Source organism: Rhineura floridana, chromosome 22 (genome assembly GCF_030035675.1).
Source record: "Rhineura floridana isolate rRhiFlo1 chromosome 22, rRhiFlo1.hap2, whole genome shotgun sequence".
Lineage (NCBI taxonomy): Eukaryota > Metazoa > Chordata > Lepidosauria > Squamata > Rhineuridae > Rhineura > Rhineura floridana.
In genome coordinates, this window is record NC_084501.1 from 5,555,782 (window position 1) to 5,578,020 (window position 22,239).

The window sequence follows — 22,239 nt, forward strand, 5'->3', positions numbered from 1 at the left end:
AGTGAAGGGCCCATGATCTTAGCACTAAAGCAAACCACATGCTGTGCATTCACCTTCAAACCACAGTTTAGTTTAACTATGGTTTAAAGTGATATGCGAGTGAGGCCTCTCTCTTTTTCTCTTCGCTCTGTCTCTCTCACACATATTTATTTTCCTGATTTCCCTGAGCTTTCAAGATGTTTGTGTCTTCCTTGAATCCTGAGAATGAGGGTTAGAAATGGAAATAAGCAAAGCAAGTTGAGCAATGATGCACTGAATTGCCTCTCAAGACAAAATGGTCCCCACAAGGCCTGTCACAAGTAGAGTTCTGCCTGGGTTTAAACAAAGGAAGGGCAGCATGAAATGGCCCCGAATCAGCCCTCGTTCCCAGCAGTCCATGCAAGCCACACACACTCGCACACTTTCACCCAATACCCAAAATCTGGACTTCAATGTGTCTTGGTTTCTCCACAAACTTCTCCACAAACAGAGCCCCGTTCCCGAATGCAGAAAGTGCCTCAGAAAAGGCCCGAGTGTAGTTTTCCTCCAGCTCCTGCAAGGAGAAGACGGGAACAGTTTTGGTTGCCGTTAAAGTGTTTGGAGGGTGGGGTGCTTCTCTCACCCTCTTCTCCACCCCACCCACCTCTCCTGCATAACTGCTCCAGCTGCTTGCCCAAGACCTCAGAAGACAGGACAGAAAAACGGAAGAAGGAAGGAAGGGAGACTCTCACTGATGCTCCTCCGGGCTTCCCCGGGCTTTGAACGCTCCAGAGATCCTCCTTCCTCAGGGCCTCCTTCTTATGGGAAGCCCATTCATTTCCTCCCCGCTTTTCATTTTTGCAAGCAAACAATACTATCAGGGCCCCTTTGAATTGTGGTTTTTTTTGGGGGGGGGGGGAGGCTGCGGATGTATTAGGCAATACAGCACTGCTGCAGTCATAGCGCATCAGTGGTGGATTTATACCATCCACGCATCATTCTCCTTTATCAGTTATTCTGCAACGCCTTCCCAATGTTGTCGCATTACTGCCACCTGGAGGGGTAACTCCTGGGCTATCGGGCAACAAAGGCAGGACAAAAAGTCAACCAGAACATTTGTGTATACAAAGTGACAGGATTTCAGCAGGAAGCTGTGGGACATGCACAGATTGGAAACAAAGCAGTATGCTTGTTCCAAAACTATTGCAGGTGCAAGCAGGGTTGTGTATAACTGCACCATTAAATGAGCACAAATCATGAAGGCATAATGAACAGGGACATCTAGAGGGGCCCTCAGTTCCTGGTTCAGTATGTCCATCTGTGTGCGGGAGATCTCAAGCTGCAACTCTGATAGAATAAGAACGTCTGAAGCAGTCTTTGAGCAGGTCAGATTCTTTGCCTATCTAGCCCAGGGCAGCCTACTCTGACTGGCAACAACAGCTCTGCAGGGTCTCATTTCGAGGAAGGGCTCTCCCATCATCAGCTACCTGCTATTTAACGAAATCGTTTTGTTTCAGATCCTGTAAAGCAGCCTGAAGTCACTCTTAAAGGAGGATGGCATAGAGATATTTTTAATTAACTCCTGGTCCTTTCAACTGGAGATACTGCAGGCCTTATGCATGCTCCCCTTGGCCAAGCTCAGCCACCTGTTGTCTCCGTGGAAGGGTTGCTGCTTCCTCCGTGGCTTCCTCTTCACCTCCCAGCACCTCCCCTCGCACAAAAAAATATCTCTTTTAGCCTTGACCCCCCAGCAGATTCCATTTTTGCATCACCTTGGTGAGGTAGGGAACTCCTGAACTTTCTCCCACTCACTAACATGCACACAGGCACACACAGAGGCACTGATGGCACAAAGACCAGATGCCCATGAATAGTTCTTCCAGTTTGTATGACACACTTCAAAGCCCTTTAACAGACTTCAGCTCCCATGCCAAGGCTCACTCACTCCACCAAGGATCAGGCAGCAGCAGTAGTTACAGCAGGGCTTGGAATCACGTGGGGAGCCAGCCTCACCCACTCAGGAGGGTGGGGGCAAGGTCCCCATGCCAAGGAGGAGCAAAACAGAAGAAACATCCCCAGCCCTACCTCATAGCTGCGCACAACTCTCATGCCCCGCCCTCCTCCGCCATAGGCAGCTTTGAAGATGATGGGGAACCCGTAAGTGTTGGAGAACTCCTGAGCCTCGCTGAGAGAGGAAATGGGGGCATCCGTCCCAGGAACCACAGGCACCCCTGGAGAGCAGAAGGAAGAAAAAAACACACCCATGACCATCTTCTCCCTCTGGGGCTTCCCCTGTTCCTCATCCTCCACCCCAGCAGGTCAAATCTTTAGGCCCAGGAACATCCTTGTCCCAAATTTATACAATGCTTAGAGCATACGCAAAGCGCAATTAAGGAGAGTGCTGTGCGTCAGGGCTGGCAGCCTGGACAGCAGGCATGGCTTTGGGCCCCTTTTGGGGGGGAACATTGGATCTCGCTTCCAGCTGTCTCTCTGTTGAGCATGATGCTATTCCAAATTTAACTCCCACCCCGACTGCCGTCAACCAAGCCCCTTCTGCAAAGATACAACATGTTTTTATACTTATTCATTCTTGTCATTCTTCACGGACAGAAAGAGTGTCCCCAAGCAACTTACAGCATAAAAAACATTAACATTCCATATAAAACACAATTCCTACACATGCTCATCCAAGAATATTTCTACCTACTCCACTAAGAGATGAGCACTAAAAGGCTAGAAAACATCACTACCCTCCCAATTAACAATGAAAAGCCTAGTTAAACAGGAATGTTGGAGCCCAGTGCCTAAAAGCAAACGATACAGGCACCGGGGGAACCTCATTGGGCAGAACATGCAACAAACAGGGAGCCACCACTCTGCACCTCCCTTGGAGGAAGCACATGGAAAAGGGCCTCTGATGACTAACGCTTGATGACGCTGATGATGATATTTTAAAGAAAGGCACCTCTGTGTATGTCCAGAGAGCCACAGCATCAAAAATGGCAGCCTGGCTCCAGACTCACAGAGTTAAGCCGAAGGGCTTCCATCCCAGCCTCAGAACCTCCTTCTTTAAAACAAGTGTGGGGAGCCTTTGGCCCTCCAGATGTTGCTGCGCTCCAACTCCCATCAGCCTCAGCAAGCATGGCCAATGGCTAGGGGTAATGGGAGTTGTAGTTTGGCAACATCTGGAGGGTCAAAGGTTTCCCACATCTGCTTTAAACCATGAGCTCTGCCCTCCCTTTCCTCCAACACCATCCTCACAGAGCCATGTCCAGTGGTTAGAGTGTTTGGCTTAGGACCATGAAAGCTCAGATTCAAATCCCCAGTTGGCCATAGACAGCTGCCTTATACCAAACCACGACACTGGTCCATTTAGTCTGCGCTGACTGGTGGCGCCCTCCTGGGTTTCAGGCGGGTCGCTCCCTTACCTACCTGGAGACACCAGGAAGTGAACCTGGGACTTTACCACTGAGCTATCGTCCCTCCCGGACCACAGAGGTGACCTTGGCCTAGTCATTAACTGCCAGCCTCACAGGACTGCTGAGATGATAAAAAGAGGCAGGGACCACATTGCTTATCTTGCACAATGTTGGGAAAAGGACAGGAAAAAATGTAAAAAGTCCACTTTTTTAATTATACGAAATCATCCATTTCATGCAGGACCTACCCCACTGGAGGCAAGAAAGAGGGGCAGAAGCCACACATAATTCTGGTGGGGATCATATCCAGCCCACAGACAGCCACGTGGCTGTTGCTGATCATAGGCGATTCTTCTCCACTTTGACCCCGCCAAGGAACCCTGTGCAAGCTTCCGATGAGGCATGGCCTTGCTTAGCAGTAATGCAACCCTTACCTGCGGAGATGGCAATGGCGCGGGCCTCTACCTTGTCACCCATCTTGCGCACCACTTCGGGAGAGGGCCCAATAAAACCGACGCCGGCCTCAATACAAGCTTGGGCAAAGTCAGATCGCTCAGAGAGAAAGCCATAGCCAGGGTGGACAGCATCCACTTCGTTCTCCTGGAGAAATCCCATTAGGAAAGAAGCAAAGGGGATTGGGAGAAGGAAATTCAGTTGTCTGCATATTTGCAGAGTAAGACCCATTTCCCAGAATCATTTTCAATGTTGGTAAAGTCACTATGAGGTCCACAACCATATGAATTTCACCTGGCAATGTGTAACAAATGCACCCCCATGCATTGCATATTTACCTACTACATGAGGGAAGAGTATTTTGTACAGACTTCTTGACATGGTGTTTCCAGGTGTTAAAAGCCAGAAAACGCCAACTGTGCAGAAGTCACATGTGGAATTTTCATTATCTGCCTCATCCAGGGTAGTACAGTGGACACAGGATTGCATTTGGCCAGAAATTCCCACACCACCAAACTCACTAGATAACTTTGGGTCAATCTCCATCTCTCAGCCTATTCTACTTTGCATGGTTGTTGTGAAGATAAAATGGATAACATACACCCCTACACACATACATGCCACCCTGCACTCTTTAGTGGAAGGATTGAATACATCCGTAACAAATAATTCATGGGAGCTTTGATAGATCAGCGAGGTTGTGAAGTCACAGCAGCATGCTTGTTAAGACTATTTTGGTTCCAGTGTTTTACGTTAATAGTTATGTTAGAAGCACATCATTAACTATGGAATTTGCTCCCACAAGAGACAATGAAGGCTTTAAAAGAGGATTAGGGTTATCTGTGGCTACAAGCCATGATGGCTATCCCCGATTCAGATGTTACAAAGAAATAGAGCTGATATTGTTGATAACTAGCCTCAAATCTCCAAACGATTGCTCCCAACAGCTTCACATAGATGTCAAACAGCATTGGGGACACCTTGTGGCACCCCACAGCAAGACACAATGCTATTGTCTGAACTGACCCTGGAGATAGGATTGGGACCACTGTACAACAGTGCCTCTGATACCCATCTCATCAAGTCAGCTCAGAAGGATACTATGGTCAATGGTATTAAAAGCCACTGAGAGATCAAGTAAGAATAGCAAGATCGTACTCCCCATGTCCTTCTCCTGATAAAGTCATCCATCAGAGCGACCAAGGCCAATTCAGTCCCTAAACCAGGCCTGAACCCAGATGATCTTTTTCATCCAAGAGTATTTGCAATTGCTGTGCCACACCCCTCTTGATCATCTTCCCTAAAAAGGGGGTATTTGTGACCGGCCAGTAGTTGTCACAAACCAATGGGTCCTCGGTGGGCTTTTTCAGGAGTGCCTCTTTCAGGGCATCTGGAACCACTTCCTCCCGCAACAATGCATTGACCACACCCTGGATCCACTTGGTCATACCCCCTCGGGAAGCTTTAATAAGCCAAGAAGGGCAAGGCTCAAAGAGAGATGTTACTGGCCACATCGTAGCAAGCACGTCGTCCACGTCATCAGTACTAGGCATACTTTGGAAAGCCTAAGCATTCTCTCCCTCTCTCTTTCTGTCAGCCCCTCCACCTGCAAAATGGGAAGAATAATTTGGCCATAGCTTGCTTGTGGCTTCATAGACGGATGGATGGTAGGTAGACAGAAGGATATAATCAGGTACTTTTTCAAATTGTTATTTGTATATTGTTGAATTGTTTAAAAAACCTTTATTTGTAAGCTGCCTTGTGAGGGCTGGTCATGAAAGAAAGAAAGAAAGAAAGAAAGAAAGAAAGAAAGAAAATGAAGCACTTGGAGCATTTGAAAGCTTTATATATAACTGCTATATTATTATAATTATAAATTATTTGATCTCTTGATTGTGCCTCATTTTCTGGGGAACCAGAATGCTGAATTTCAATTATATTTTTTTCCAATCATTCATAATGCTTGCCACTGCAAAACCTCTCTCTCTCTCTCTCTCTCTCTCTCTCTCTCTCTCTCTCTCAATATTTACACATATTGGCAGAGCCAAAGGCTTAACCTGCAGTGAGGCAAAGGGGCCACAACTCATAACCTTCCTTAAATCTTCTACTGCTTAACAAATAAGTTTTCACACCACTCAACATTTTCATCTTTCATGAGGCCCTCCTCCACACACGCTGCTATTGGCAGATACACCAGATTTCAGGCCTCCCAAATGTGCTCCTTGTTAGAGGATCATTTACTCACCAGGTTTAATGGGAACATGAAAAGCAAGAGAACAAAAGCAGTTTGGCATCTTGGCAGCTAAACTGAGAACTTCTCTTCCGACCGGGGAAGCCTCAAAGCAAGTGAATGAACCGCTTGTGAATACGAGCCAAGCAAGGCGGCTCTTCCTAAGGATACATGCCCCTCCCGTCCCAGCTCTGTCAATAATGATGGGGGGGGCGCTTCCTGGTGGTGGGATTTTGTTTGTTAACAAGGGGTGGAGTGTAGGTCCGCGTGCCAAAGAGATGAGGGACAGGAGAGGAGGCAGGGGGCTGAGAACTCGGGGCACACATACCCAAGGGAGGCTGACCACTTGTTTAAGCATGCAACAACACACGCACAGACCACAACCTTGCCCTCAAGGACTTCTTTGCTTACTTTGAATTAGCATATAGCCCTCCTGGTCTCCCCACAGCTCAATGCCACCAACAGCACAAACTTCCTGACTTAGCCCTATGTGAGTATCCCCCCCTCCCCGCCGACCAACTTGATAAACCCATCCTAAAACTTCCAGACTGACTTCCCACCCCCATGACCAAATGTGCCAGGGTGGGGAGGACAAGCTTTCCATTGCTCCTGGAGTAGCTGCACTGACTCATCAACCTTCTCCGACAGGCCCTTCCACCTTCACATTCAGACAGTTATGAACTTTCAGACATCTTGTAAAAACATGGTCGTTGCTTGTGCTTTCGCTGACCTATACGTTTGTTTTCATTTGTTTGAATTCCTTGAACTCCTGGCTTTTATATTCCACTGGTTTTATGTTGCATTTTTCTTTTAATGATATTGTTTATTGCTTTTATGTTGTACACAACTTAAGAAATTTTAAAAACATTAAGCAAATGGGCAGGCATCATTTGTCTATCAGAAACTTTAGGCCACCCATGAAGAAATACGAGGACACTAATAACGGGACTGGTCAGAACAGGAAGAGGGTTTTTCCTCACTCTTGGAACCTGAAAAGCTTGGACAGCCAGTGTGGTATAGTGGTTAGAGTGTCAGATGAGAATCGGAAGACCAGAGTTCAAATCCTCGTTCGGCCATGAAGTCCACTGGGTGACCTTGGGCCAGTCACTGCCTCTCAGCCTAATCTACTTCACAGGGTTGTTGTGAGGATAAAATTGGGGGGGGGACTGTGATGCCCCTGTATTTTGATAACTGTAAATATGGTAAGTGCAGGTTTATTAAAGTATACATGGTAAGTGGATTGAGTGAGAGGGGGGAGTACATGGGCTAGAATGCTGGAGAATGCTGTATGATGACTGGCTGAGCATTTGAGTGGCTGAAGGTATAAATGAGAGGATGACAGTTGACAGAGGGTCGGTGGGTTGGATTGTATTAGGCTGGTATTGAGGCAGATTATATATGACTAGAAACATAAAGAGTAACACAAAATATGAAACCATATGCTTGTTAAATATACCTTACGTAATTTCCTGGTGTGTATAAATAAATATTTTTCTTGGTTTACCAAAAGCCTGATCCTTGGCTGGGGCTTTCACAGACCAGAAGGGAGGGCAGGGTAATTACCAAGGTTGGGAAACAGTATCAATGGTAGCAGCGGTGAAGAGATAGTGTATCATCAAGTATCCAGGGCAACCCAGGGCTGTATGCTTTATAGACAAAGATACAGGGGGGTTGTGGCCTGAAAGCGCACCCAGACACAAAATAACAATAAGCCAGAAGGAGACTAAGGCAAAGTCCCCAGGCAATATTGTGAAATAGGGAGTGGCTGGTGGTGCTGCCTAGCAATGGGATCTTGAGAGATCTGTGCTAGAGCCGGTGAGAGAACAAATAAAAACCAGGATCCTGACTGGAGGGACCTGACAGGTGGAGGTCTGAGGTTGGGATCCTCACAGGGACCATGTTTGTACACCACCTTGAGCTCCTTAGAGGAAAGAAGGGATACAAATAGAATAATTAATTAATTAATTAATTCATTAATTAATCTATTTTTAAAATCCCACCAACTCCACGACCACCAAATGTGCATTAGACTCAACCACTGTAACTTTCCAAAGGGTGAGCAGGTGCTAGCTGTGGGTTGCAAGGGACAACAGAAGGGCTGCCTGCCTTCCCCACACCCTCACCTAAAAGGCCATGGAGGGGCAGCTAAAGTGAGATGGAAGGAACACAGACATTTTTATAGGTGACTCTGCCGAGAACTCACTAACTGGTCTTAGTAAAGCCTTTCTTCCCCCCTGCCTCAGCCTGCCCCATGTGCAGATATTAGGGAAATGACACAGGCCTACCTTACAGGGGTATTTGTTGGAAGGATTATTGAGATAATGTTGAATGCAAAGTCATTTGAGGACTTAAAAGGAGTGTGTGTACTAATTTTCAGCCTTGCTTTGAAATGCAGAGTTCATCTCTCTGTGTAGGAGATGTTTCCATCAGCACTTTCTTGTCCCTTTCACCTTTCCAACTTTAATTTAAAAAAATATATATTGAGAATTTTAAACGATACAATGTAACTGGTATGTAATAGCAATTATAAATCATAACAAAATAAACATCAAAATAACACTGGCTGTATTCGGTTATTGTTATTCATACCCAAATACAGAGAAGAAAGGAAAGGGGATCCAGAGGAAGATGCCGTACACCACCGTACAGAGCCTACCTTGGCCACCTTAATGATATCTGGGATGTGCAGGTACGCCTGGACTGGGGGAAGCCCCCGGCCAATGAGGTAAGCTTCATCCGCTTTCTGTCGATGCATCTGCCCCGTGTCCTGCTCCGAATACACAGCCACCGTCCGGATGCCCAGCTCCGTGCACGCTCGGAAGACCCGGATCGCAATTTCCCCTGGAAAACACAAACATTAAGAGCCCAGGAAATGGGAGGGCTGCAACATTAAATCAGCTCAACTAAACACCTTTTGATCAACTAAACAGCTGCCCCAATCAATCAATCAATCAGGTTGTTTTAATTTTTCTTAGTTTATTTTTAGTAGCTATGAGAGCTGCAAGTGGCAGGCCCCATCCTAAAAAAGGCATGCCCCCTTTTGTTTTCTTTATTTATAAAAACATTTGTATAACGGAATTCATGTAGAAAATATCAAAGTGGTTTACAGCAATCATAAACAGATACAATAAAAAACGTACAAATTTATAATAGATTCAATGACTTTTACAGAAATATATTTTCTTAATTGCCTGCATAAACTGGATGCTTAAAGGTTAAAAAGAAGGCACCTGCTTTTCTCTCACACATGAGGAAATACCTCTTCCAGGATTATTTTATGTATCATTTATTATCTCTGTAATTCATATGCTGCCCTGAAGTCAGGGTTTCATCAGAGTTCAAGCCTGGCACTGGATTGCAATATTTGGGCATGGTCCTGGAAGATCCAAGAGTGTGCATTTCAAGACCCTGGGAGGTCAGACTAGAGGTATGAAGGCCTGGAAAATAACGGGGGGGGATTGGGAGGGATGGACATTTTAAAAAAACGGGGGAAATTAACTTCCCCCTGAATTTTTCTTTCTTTTTCTCCCTGTGCCTTGACATCTCTAGGTCAGACTCCCTGTTCTTCAGGGGATGAGGCCACAGATTTGGAGTGAGAAAGAGAATTGTACTCAGGGCCAGCCCCAGATACATCTAACCAACCAGAAGCACTTGTGCAAGAGAAGCCACTGGGCTGGTCCATCTCTGGCCCAGGGATATCCATTGCTCTCCTCTGACTCCAGCTCAGGATCCCTAATGGAACCACAGCCTCCCCAGCTCTCTCGCAATCAATGGCTGCTAATTTATTTATTATCTCTGGGCAGTTTACAGTCTGCCTCCCCTTTAAATGAAAAGGCTCCTCCCACAGAAGGAAGAGGTCTGCTGCTGAAACAACATTTTCTTGTGGAGTCTCCGCAGCCTGAGCTATGCACAGCACTAACCATGGTGCCACTGAAGCCTCGCCTCTACATTGCTGAAAACAATGCAGTGCCTCTGATCATGTGCAGAGCTTTCAGCACCACAAACAGCTCCTTGAAAGTTTGGCCTAAAATGCGGAGTGACCCCACTGACACTGGAGCCATCAGTCTCCATTGCTGTCTGGAATTACAAAGGGGCCAAACTTCCAACCACAGACTTCTAGACTAACGTTATGGCCCCCTTTTTGTGTGTGTCTTCTGGATATCAAAAGGAGAAGGATGGCACAGATCTTGACAGGGAACAAGAACAGCTTAGCCTAGGAGTCCCATCCCCAGCTCACCTCTGTTTGCCACCATCACCTTCTTAATGGGCTTGTACTCCACACGTTGGGTGCTTTGGAAGGCAGCTGGGCACACTAAGAGCCTCTTGAGGGCCAAGAAGGCCACCCCACCCTTGGTAAAGCGCAGCTGTAGCATCTGTGGGCAAAAAGGGACAAATCAGGAACCTTCCATTTAAGCCTTGTCAGATCCATCAATGCCCGTGGAACAGGAAGCCAGCATTTAAGGTAAAACCATGAACCACAGATTGCACACAGACCCACACACAGATCACATCAGATCTCACAACAGGCATCAGCTACAGCAGCCCTCACACTCAGATGGGGACCAGACTGTGCAGCCCACACACCTGATCCGAGGCTTCACCTGTCAAAGCTCCTCTCCCTAGAAAAAGTAGTTATCTTTTAAAAACTTTCGTATACCTTCCAGGAAAGTTAAACAGAGGGAGCTGCCTTATACTGAAACAGACCCATTGGGCTTACCAACCAGAAGCATTTGTGTAAGAGGAGCCACTGGGCTGGTCCATCTCTGGCCCGGGGATGTCCATTGCTCTCCTCTGACTCCAGCTCAGGATCCCTAATGGAACCACAGCCAGTAGGCTCTCCAACAATGGAGGCCTTCAAGAGGCAGCTGGACTGCCATCTGTTGGGTATGTTTTAAGTTGGATTCCTGCATTGAGCTGGGGGTTGGACTCGATGGCCTTATGGTCCCTTTCCAACTCTACGATTCTGTGGTCCATCTAGCTCTGTATTGTCAATACTGACTGGCACAGGCTCTCCGTGGTTTCAGGCAGGAATCTCTCCCAGGCCTACCTGGAGATGCTGCCGGGGACTGAAGCTGGGACCTTCTGCATGCAAAGCAGATGTTTTACCACTGAGCTACCGCCCTTCCCCTAATAGTTCTCCAGATGGCAGTTAAAGACAGAAAACAGCTGTATAACCCACTCCAGTACTCTCAATAGCTGTTCACTGCACGCTAAATCACTTTTGAAAACAGAGAGATCTCAGGTTGATGGAATAAAAAGTTAAAATGGCACTTTGGGGGAGCTTAAAAGGGTTACACAGGGACTGCAATGTACAGTCAAGTCCAGGTTTAAGTGGTGCGAGCATTCTGCTATTGTGAGAACAGGATGCTGGACTAGACAGGCTTTTGGTCTGATTCAGCAGGGACCTTCTTAGGATGTTAGTCATGATGTCTATATACTATCTCCAAAATCTGAAGCAGTATACCTCTCTATATGTGAGAAGAGTTCTTTCTTTCTTTTTATCTATCAACCGCCTGACCGCCCTCTCGTAAAACATCCAGGTGGTGTACAGCAACATAAAAACCAGGGCTGTGGAGTCGGTACGCCAGACCTTCGGCTCCGACTCCTCGATTTTTCTACTGTCCGACTCCAACTCCGACTCCTTCATAAAAGGCAAATGTATATTAACTAGTAATAACAAATTTACTGTAGTAAAATGGTAGCACAAGGCATTTCATCACCACCACGTGAATCCAGAGCTTGGAAAAGTTACTTTTTTGAACTACAACTCCCATGAGCCCAATCCCTGGGCCCAGTAATTTTATTTATTTATTTATTTATTACTGCGCTTGTATACCGCCCCATAGCCGAAGCTCTCTGGGCGGTTTACAGCAATCATTATTACAGTAATAATTTTTTCAGTATTTTAGCACACATCTCCTTTAATAGGCACATTTTTCCATAGAATCCTAGAGTTGGAAGGGGCCTGTAAGGCCATTGAGTCCAACCCCCTGCTCAGTGCAGGAATCCAACTGAAAGCATACCCGACAGGTGGATGTCAAGCTGCCTCCTGAAGGCCTCCAGTGCTGGAGAACTCACCACCTCCCTATGTAATTGGTTCCATTGTACTACCAGTCTAACATTTAGGACGTTTTTCCTGAGGTTCAGTTGAAATCTGGCTTCCTGTAACTTGGGCCCATTATTCCGTGTCCTACACTGTGAGATGATTGAGAAGAGATCTTGGCCCTCTTCTGTGGACAACCTTTCAACTACTTGAAGAGTGCGATCATATCTCCCCTCAGTCTTCTCAAGGCTAAACATGCCCAGTTCTTTCAGTCTCTCCTTATAGGGCTTTGCTTCCAGTCCCTTGATCATCTTTGTTGCCCTCCTCTGAACCCATTCCAGTTTCTCTGCTTCTTTATTTTATTCATTCATTCATTCATTCATTCATTCATTCATTCATTCATTCATTCATTTATTTATTTATTAGTTGCCCATCTGGCTGGCTGTCCAGCCACTCTGGGCGATGTACAAAATAGGCATACAATACTTAGACATTAAAAATCTAAAAACAATGAAGATAAAATCTAGCCCACCCCAAAAGCCTGCCTGAAGAGCCAAGTCTTCAAGGCCTGGTGGAAACTCATCATAGAAGGGGCATGGCGGAGATAATTTAGGAGGGAGTTCCACAGGGTGGGGGCCACAATTGAAAAAGCCCTCTCTCTAGTCCTCACCAGTTTGGCTGTTTTGACTGATGGGATGGAGAGAAGTTTTTTTGAGGCTGATCTTGTTGGGTGGCATAGCTGATGATGCTGGAGGAGCTCCTTCAGATAGACTGGGCCGAAACCGTATAGGGTTTTAAAGGTCAAAACCAACACCTTGAATTGGGTCCGGCAAGCAACTGGTAACCAGTGCAACTCTTTTCTTAAAGTGTGGTGTCCAGAGCTGGACACAGTACTCAAGATGAGGCCTAGCCAGGGCCAAATAGAAGGGAACCAGTACTTCATGTGATTTGTAAACTATATTTCTGTTAATGCAGCCTAAAATAGCATTTGCCTTTTTTGCATCCACAAAGCATTGTTGGTTCTTATTCAGCTCGTGATCAACAATTCCAAGATCCTTCTCATATGTCTTATTGCTGAGCCAAGTATCCCCCACCTTATAACTGTGCATTTGGTTTCTTTTTCCTTGGTGTGGAACATTGCATTTATCCCTGTTGAATTTCATTCTGTTTTCAGCCCAATGCTGATTACCTATCCCTCTTGATTTTATATCATCTGCAAATCTGATAAACGTTCCCTGCACCTCATCATCCATGTCATTAATAAAAACGTTGAAGAGCATTGGGCCCAGGACCGAGCCCTGAGGTACCCCATTCGTTACCTCCCCCCACTTTGAGAAGGAACCATTGATAAGCACTCTTTGAGTATGATTCTGGAGCCAACTGTGGATCCACCTGATAGTTGTTCCATCCAGCCCACATTTAGCTAGCTTGCTAATCAGAACATCATGGGGCACTTTGTCAAAAGCTTTGCTGAAGTCGAGATATATTATGTCCGCAGCATTCCCACAGTCTACTAGGGAGGTTACTAGATTAAATAACGAGATAAGATTAGTTTGGCAGGATTTGTTCTTTAAAAATCCATTTTGGCTTCTAATAATCAGTGCATTGCTTTCAAGGTGCTTACAGATTGACCGCTTTATAATCTGCTCCGGAATTTCCCCAGGGATTGATGTTAGGCTGACTGGTCTGTAGTTCCCAGGTTCTTCCTTTTTGCCCTTCAACAACATTAGGGACAACATTAGCCTTCCTCCAGTCATCCGGCACTTAAACCATCCTCCACAATTTCGCAAAAGATAATAGTGGTTCCGAGAGTTCTTCAGCCAGTTTCTTCACTAGGATGCAGTTCAGACCCTGGAGATCTGATTAGGTGTTCGTTCCCATTTGTCTATCAATCTCAAGCTGCAATCTTGCCCCTTCAAGTTCACATTTGCCAGGAGGGCCATAGACCCTCTTTTGAGAGAAGACTGAACCAAAGTAGGACTTACATAATATACAAATATTTGCGGGCATTTCTCCCTAATATAATGCATTCCTCTATGTTAGTTTCACAAATATACACATTTTTGTGCATGCTTTTCCGTAGAGTACACATTTTTTAAGTTGGTAAACCGCACTACTAAATTCAGAGAAGTGCAAACGTCAAGGAAAAGCCGTATTTCAGTTCCTGTATTGTTTTGGGAAGTGTGTGTTAGGTAGATTTGACCTCGTTGAGATTCCTGCAGGGTGGTGCTGAGCAGTTGTTGCATTTCTCAACAAACCCTCCTTCCACAATTCCCCCACACACACAGATTATAGGGATTTTGAAGTTCTATAACCAATAAACGAACATCTAGCGCTAAAGGCATCAGGGACCCAGAACACATGCTTGTTAGCAACAACGTTTTTAGTTGGCAGGGCTTCCTAAAAGACTCTTCAGCTGATGCTGCCAAGTGGCTTAGAGCCTGGGCTGCAGAGTTCCAATGCCCCAGCTCAGACTATCCCTCTGCCATTAATTTATTGGATGCTTTTGGGGTAAGAGCCTTAGTTATAGAGGCCCAGCTCCCCAGCTGGGGCTTTGCTGGGCAAAGAGAGACTTCTCCTGGCTTCTTTTCTGTTTTTTACCTTCCACTTGATACTTCCTGGTTCCTAGATTGCACCCAACAGCTGCCTATAGCTCAGTTGAACCACCAGGTAGCCTTCAATAAGCCATTCACCTCAGTGCTTTCCCTCATTTGCAATTTATGGACCATAATACTAACTGATGTTTATAGGATTTTTGCAAGAATTAAAATAAGATGACATATGTGACAAAGCTGAAACACAGGAGTAGCCAACGTGGTGCCCTCCAGATGTTGTCAGACTCCAATTCCTGTCATCCCTAACCATTGGCCATGCTAGATGGGTGATGGAAGTTGAGTCTAACAACATCTGGAGGGCACCACGTTGGCTACTCCTCCTTTAAAGGATTAATATCATCATCATCATCAAGAGGAGTCTCTTGCTTTTCCAGTATATGCCCTTAGAAAAGCAACTCCATGGCATTGAGACAAAAATGTGTATGGGCAACTTACAACTTCTTTTCTTATAATTAAACCCATGAGCAAATGTTTGGATGGTTAGTTGTTTACTACATATCAAAAATTCAGCAAGGCCCCCAAGGGCCAGAGAAAATGGCTTCAGGGGCCATTTTTGGCCAGCAGCCTGGTTTAAGCAGGGGTTTGTCACTATTTGCATTTGCACAATCATCCATGTTGGCACAGCAGCATATCACAAAAAAAGAAAAGACTGCAATGCCCCATTTAGGCACAATCCATCCAACTCAAAAAGGGTGTTTTATCAGTCCCAGTTGTCAAAACTTTTTACAGAATGGAAACATCCCAGGACTCAGAAAAACTCCTTAGACCAACTGGCCCTCCAGTTGTTTTAGACCACAGCTCCCATCAGCCCTAGCCAGCAGGGCCATTTTAGACTCCAATTCCGCAATTATTGGAGTCGACTGGAGTCATGGTCGAAAATATCTGGAGGGCATTAGATTGAGGGAGGCTGCTTTAGATATACTGATTCATCTCTTCCTGCGAAGAAAACTCAGCAGGTGAGTTCCTTTGGGACCCAGTTTTCGGGAGGAGGAGGATCCCCCCTCCTTTTTCTCTTTTTTGGAAAAAGGCTAGTAACTTTTTTAATGGCTCTTTCGCTCCCAAAGACAGCCTGAGGGACTTTTTCTCTGTTACTATAGAAGCTAAACAGGGATATAGTAAAGACATCAGCAGTTTAACAGTAGATTTATTTTTATGCGAGAAAAATCAATAGTAGCTCCAGCACTCAAGACCCAAAATTAGCATGCAGGTGATGGCGTCCACCCCTCCTGTCCCCAAAGTCCTTTGAAGGGAAACAGCCGCTCTGGCTGGGGGAGAGAAAAGAGCTGGGGTGGGCACCATAGTGTTTTACCTCTAAAAGAGGAGTGGTTTTACTGAGTATATATTTATTGGACTTGCAGTCGATCCACTCTATTCCAAAGAGTCACGGTATGTCATGGCAACACACAACTCCGCTGCATGTAGCTCATTTCGTCAATATTCTGATGTTCACAAAACTTACTGATAAAGAAAAGCCAAACAGGGAAAGGACTGATAACTTTGAAAGGATGGTAAAGAAGACAGAGGCTGGGAAAAATGCCTTGTAGGATTGGGGCTAGGGTGTAATCACATCTAAGCAGAGCTTGGCAAAGTTACTTTTTTGAACTACAACTCCCATCAGCCCCAGCCAGCATGGTCACTGGGTTGGGCTGATGGGAGTTGTAGTTCAAAAAAGTAACTTTGCCAAGCTCTGCATCTAAGGCCCCATCTGCAGTATACATTCAAAGCAGTATCATACCACTTTAAACAGCCACGGCTTCCCCCAAAGAATCCTGGGAACTGTAGTTGGTTAAGGACGCTGAGAGTTGTTAGGAGACACACACCCCCTTCCCCTCATAGAACTATCATTCCCAGAGAGGTTTAACATTCAGTCGTTCCTCTCAGGGAACTCTAAGGGGAAAAGGGGTCACCTAACAACTCAGCCCTTTAAACAACGACAGTTCCCAGGATTCTTTGGATTCTTACAATTTACAGTTCTGAACCTGCAGAGTGAAAAAGAAAAAAGGAAGATTGGGGAAATGTCAACCTTCCTCCTCTTGAAGTGCAAGCTGCCCTGGGTACCTTCTGGGAAGAGGGACGGGATATTAATCAATCAAACAATCAATCAATCAATTAAATAGAGATTGTGCTGCTGCCTTTAATTGCACCCCACCCCACTCTAGCTTGCACAGCAAATTGTGGATAATACCCACATGGTTAGAAGCCCCAGCCCAACCAGAGCTCTTAGACTCCTGTGCGACAGGTGCAGGTTATCCATGAGAAATCCAGGTAATATTATTTGACTGCATAACGTCTTAGTGGCCGCAAACTTTCTTTGTTTTAGATTATCAAGTTTCTAGCCCCCTTGGCTGCAATGAAAGTATGAGGGCCATGCCTCATTTCAAAAATGATACTGTGGAGCTGGAGATATTATCAAAAGGGTAATCAAAATACATATTGAGTCAGATTGTTGGTCCATCAAGCCCATTATTGTTGACACTGACTGGCAGCAGCTCTCCAGGATTTCAGGCAGGAGTCCTTCTCAGTCCTACCTGCAGGTGCCAGAAATTGAACCTGTAGCTCAACCGCTAGGCTATATCCTTTCCCCTCAAAATAAAATAAGATTCTAGTCCACATTGTTCACACTGTTAGTCCATCTAGGTCAGCATTGTCTGGAAACATAGGAAGGTGACTTATACTGAATCAGACCACTGGTCCACCTAACTCAGCATAGTCCACACTAACAGATCGAGGTCATTCCCATCCCTACCTGGAGATTCTGGGGACTGAACCTGGGACCTTCTGCATGTAAAGCAGGTGCTCTGTCACTGAGCTACAGCCGTCTTCAAGGGGTTTGGAAGTGTTCAGAAGTATTTCGTTTGGGGGGGAAATGACAAAGGTTTGTAAAAATAATTATGCATCAAGTAGGCAAAACATTTAGGAACCGATAAAAGAAAGCTCTTTGTCACAGTGCATCACTGACTGATGGAATTCACTGTCACAAGATGTGGTGAGGGCCACCAACTTAAACTGGCTTTAACAAGGGGGTTAGACACATTCATGGAGGACAGAGACGATCAATGGCTGCTCATCATGACAGCTACTGCATCTGCCGTCTCCAGGATCACAGGCCTCTGAATACCAGCTGCTCTCGTCCCACATCCTGCTTGTTAGTTTTCTGAAGGCATCTGGCTGGCCACTGGGGGAAATAAAAATGCTGGAACTGTTGGCCTCCCTTTGGTCCCAGGAAGCTGCCTTATACCAAATCTGTGCAGTGGTGCATCGAGCCCACTACTGTTGATACTGACCGGCAGCTGCTCTCCAGGGCCCCAAGCAGGGGTCTCTCCCCCACCCTAACTGGAGACACAAAAGTTTAACTCTGTGGCCCTATGCAAGCAACGCATGTGCTCTACCCCGAGCAAGGACTCTCTCGTGGTCTGAAGGCAGGCAGCCTCTTCCTATGCCTGGGAACCCTCAGATGCCAGAGGGGTGGCTGGACAAGATTCCACTTAGTCAGAAGGCTGGCCTTGAGCTCCGGCCCCCTCCCCTGACTAGCAGAAGCAGAGTTATGCAAATAGACACCATTTGCATAATGTCTACACACTGAAACATTTGTTTTGCCGGCACAGAATTTTTAAAGCCCTGTGGACACATAGCCCCGTTGACGCATTAAACTCACAGAAGGGAGGGGAAACGGCCAGCATGCAAATCTAATTGAGCTCCATGGATGTGCTTGTTTGGGATTATTCATTGGAGCTTTTGGGATTTCCCAACTACCTGGATGCCAAGCTTTTCAACAAAAACAAATACCATCCTCTCCACCTCAGCCTTCCCGCTGCTGCGCAGCCAGTTTCACATCTAACGTGCCATTTGGAGACCAAGGGACCCATCTCTGTGCCGTCAAAGCAACAGCAGTGCATCACGCTCAGCTCTTAACGCGGCAGTCTGCCAGCCCCTGAACCCCTTCAACTTATGCACGCACAACTGAGCAGTTTCCATCAAAGAGCCCTTGTTATCGCCTGATCTCCTGCCCCTTTGGTGGTGGCAGCAGGGACTTGTCTGTACATGAGAATGAGCTAATTAGAAGACCAAGTCAGAAGAGCGCTGGCAATTAAGCACAGCAGTAGAGCAAAGAGCAAGAAAACAGGCCCGTGGGCCAGCCATGCCCCCTAGAACCACCAGTCTCCTGCATCCCCAGCTGAACCATCCAGGCACCTTTCAATCTCTGGCAAACCAGCGCGCGCACACTTGCAAATCCCAGCTGCTGCTCCCAGGAGAGCCATGGCGCAAGGCTAGATCAATGCTACGGTTAGAATGTTGGGAGACCAGGGTTCAAATCCCCACGTAGCCACGAAGCCCACTGGGTGACCTTGGGGGCCAGTCACTATCTCTCAGCGCAACCTACCTCACAGGATTGTTGTGAGGATAAAATGGAGAAATGGGGACAGCATGTGGAAGGAAGATGGGCATAAATGTAATAATAAAATAAATAAATCAGCGCACTGCGGCATGGAGGAGAGCAGGGGATTCGGCTTACAAATGTTGGGCTCTGGTGCCCAGCCAGATGCTTCCATATGACCAAACTGGGCATTTTGTGAAATCTGCTCCTAGTGAGCTTCACTAGCTTGCAAGAGGCAGCAGGGAGCGAAAGTCACAGCAAAAATGTAGCACACATCCCTCCCAATTTTATATCATCTGTAGGTTTGATAAGCATTCCCTGCACCTCCTCATCAAGTCACTAATAAAAATGTTGAAGAGCCCTAAGGTACCCCGTTTGTTACCTTCCCCTACTTTGAGAAGGAACCATTGAGAAGCACTCTTTGAATATGATTCTGCAGTCAACTGTGGATCCACCTAGTATTTGTTCCATCCAGCCCACATTGAGCTGCCAATCAGAATATCATGGGGCACTTTGTCAAAAGTTGAGATATATTATGTCCACAGCTTTTCTATAGTGTATCAGGGAGGTTACCCGATCAAAAATAACCTAAAGCACACCAGTAATATATCAAAAAAGTAGATCCAACTCAAATCAAATTTGCAAATGATACAAAATTGGGAGTCATTGCTAATACCGTGGAAGACAGAAACAAAATTCAAAGTGATCTTGATAGGTTGGAGCATTGGGCTGAAAACAACAGAATGAAATTCAACAGGGATAAAGGCAAAGTTTTACACTTAGGAAAAAGAAACCAAATGCACAGTTATAACATGGGGGATACTTGGCTCAGCAATACGACATGTGAGAAGGATCTTGGAATTGATCACAAGCTGAATATGAGCCAACAGTGTGATGAGGTTGCAAAAATGGCAAATGCTATATTAGGCTGCATTAACAGAAGTATAGTTTCCAAATCGCGTGAAGTACTAGTTCCCCTCTATTCAGCACTGGTCATCTTGAATACTGCAGTTCTGGTCTCCGCACTTCAAGAAGGATGCAGACAAACTGGAACAGGTTCAGAGGAGGGCAACAAGGATGATCAGGGGACTGGAAAAAAATTGGCTCTGATACAACAGTAGATCAGGTGGCAGCAGACTGGTGTCCAAAAAGATCAATTTTGACAGTGGGGGGAGGGGGGGTTAAGAACTCATAAAAGCATTACTTTTGCTCTCAAAACAGGTATATATATGGTGCATGAGCATCCATCACTTCTGAAAACAAGGGTAATCATGTGACCCCCCCCATTCCCCTCCCTCCTTTTTTTCTTCTATGTCTACAGTTTTTAGGTTATAAGCCTACTGGTTGTCCACCTGTAATTTTTTTCATAGAATCATCGAATAGTAGAGTTGGAAGGGGCCTACGAGGCCATCGAGTCCAACCCCCTGCTCATTGCGGGAATCCAAATCAAAGCATTCCCGACAGATGGCTGTCCAGCTGCCTCTTGGAGGCCTCCAGTGTTTGTTGTACATTTGCTCTAAAAATAAACTGAGAAATAGGGGAGGGGATCAATGCCAACTGATCCAACTTTGGGTGACATCATTCAGGAGGAGGGAATCGGGGCTCCTCTGTCCTTAAACAAAACTTTAGCAGGCTGGGCTTCTGTCCCCCACCCCGCTCCCCCAGGTGACGAGTAAACTTCCCAAATGTCCTCTTGTGCAGAATTGCTTAAAGAACAAATAAATCTTATGCAAGCCAAATCTGAAAAGATCACAGTCAACCTTCCAAACTCTGCAGCTTATTTCAAAATGTACCCTTTCCTCCACTTGGCCCAAAATGCATCACCTAACCCTTGTTAGCATTTTGAGTTAACAAGCAGTCAACTCGATTAGCTTAACCGATAAGCCATGAAAAGGGAGCTCTCTCCACCGTCTGAGGAAATGCAGTGCCTGTTTGGTTTGTCCCGGATGACCGGATACAAGGAAGAAGGACAAAAGGGTTGCTTCATCCGAAGGACACCTTGGAGTAAACTCAGGAATTAAGTCAGCACCTCCACAGGCACAGAACCAGGGCTGGCCCTGCCATGAGGCGCCCAGGATGCTGAGGGGCAGGGAGTGGGCAGAGCGATCCCTACCTCTTCTGTGCCCCCCCCAACTAGTCTCCTGCCCCCTGGTGCAGTGGAGGAGCTAGCAGTAATGTTCAACTGCCAGCCTAGTAAGTGTTTGTCCCTGGAACAAAGAGAAGCGGTATTTTGCTCAGTGAGATAGCAAGGTGTTCTCTTCTGGAAGCAAGCTTCGTTGTCACAAATAACCCTCCCCACCCCAGCCCCCACAACCAAATTATCTTTTAGCAATATCACTAAAAAAGAAAAGAAATTCCATAGAGGATTCAAAGTGGTGGCAATAGACGTTCCGAGACATGCCTTGCCTTGCAATTATGATTCTGGTATAATAATTATTGTAACTGTATGACACAATACCATGGATGATTCCATCCAATTGGGAATCAGGGGAGTGGGATGACACCTCAATGCACAGCCAATTGGAGATGGCTGCATGCCTACAGGGCTGATGGAGCAGTATTACCCTCACTCTCAATCAGCAACAAACATTTTCAGTCCTTTTCAATGCAGCATTAGATCTTGACTGAACCTCAGGAAAAACTTCCTAACTGTTAGAGAGGTACGACAATGGAACCAATGACCTAGGGAGGTGGTGGGTCTCCAACACTGGAAGGAGCCAAGAGGCAGCTGGACAGCCACCTGTCCGGGATGCTTGAAGTTGGATTCCTGCATTGACCAGGGGGTTGGACTTGATGGCCTTGTAGGCCCCTTCCAGCTCTACTATTCTATGATTCTCTGATCTGAAAAACAACTATTATACAAGCATAAGGCCACACTTCACTCTGTTTCTCTAACTTTGGGGGCTACAACGTAACATGTGACCCAAACTCTGTTGAAACAATCTTGCATGTTTAGGGTGATGGACATTCTCCCTGCAGCAGTTGATCTCAGGCAGCTCCCTCACAAATACCAGTCAGTGCCTGATGCTATAAGCCTGCTTTGCATGTTCGGCAGAATGAGGTAGGAGAGAAAACTTCAGGCAAAAGTTGAGTGACACTTCTGAAAGTTTCCACATTTAAAAAAAAAACACTCTCTGCAAGTAAAA

General features: G+C 46.0%; 1 protein-coding gene across 10 annotated transcripts in view; it reads right to left on the reverse strand.

Moving 5' to 3' along the window:
• PC (pyruvate carboxylase) overlaps positions 1–22,239 on the reverse strand; it is a 328,935-nt gene that overhangs the window by 242,805 nt on the left and 63,891 nt on the right. For 9 of the 10 annotated variants that reach the window (XM_061606807.1, XM_061606797.1, XM_061606799.1 and 6 more), the window contains 5 exons: positions 10,298–10,433; positions 8,717–8,901; positions 3,812–3,977; positions 2,044–2,189; positions 415–532 (listed from right to left, as the gene is read on the reverse strand). In XM_061606807.1, coding sequence (XP_061462791.1) covers positions 415–532; positions 2,044–2,189; positions 3,812–3,977; positions 8,717–8,901; positions 10,298–10,433 — 751 coding nt within the window. Of the gene's footprint in view, positions 1–414; positions 533–2,043; positions 2,190–3,811; positions 3,978–8,716; positions 8,902–10,297; positions 10,434–13,727; positions 13,819–22,239 lie in introns of those variants that run through there. The other variant, XM_061606805.1, reaches the window with a different exon arrangement.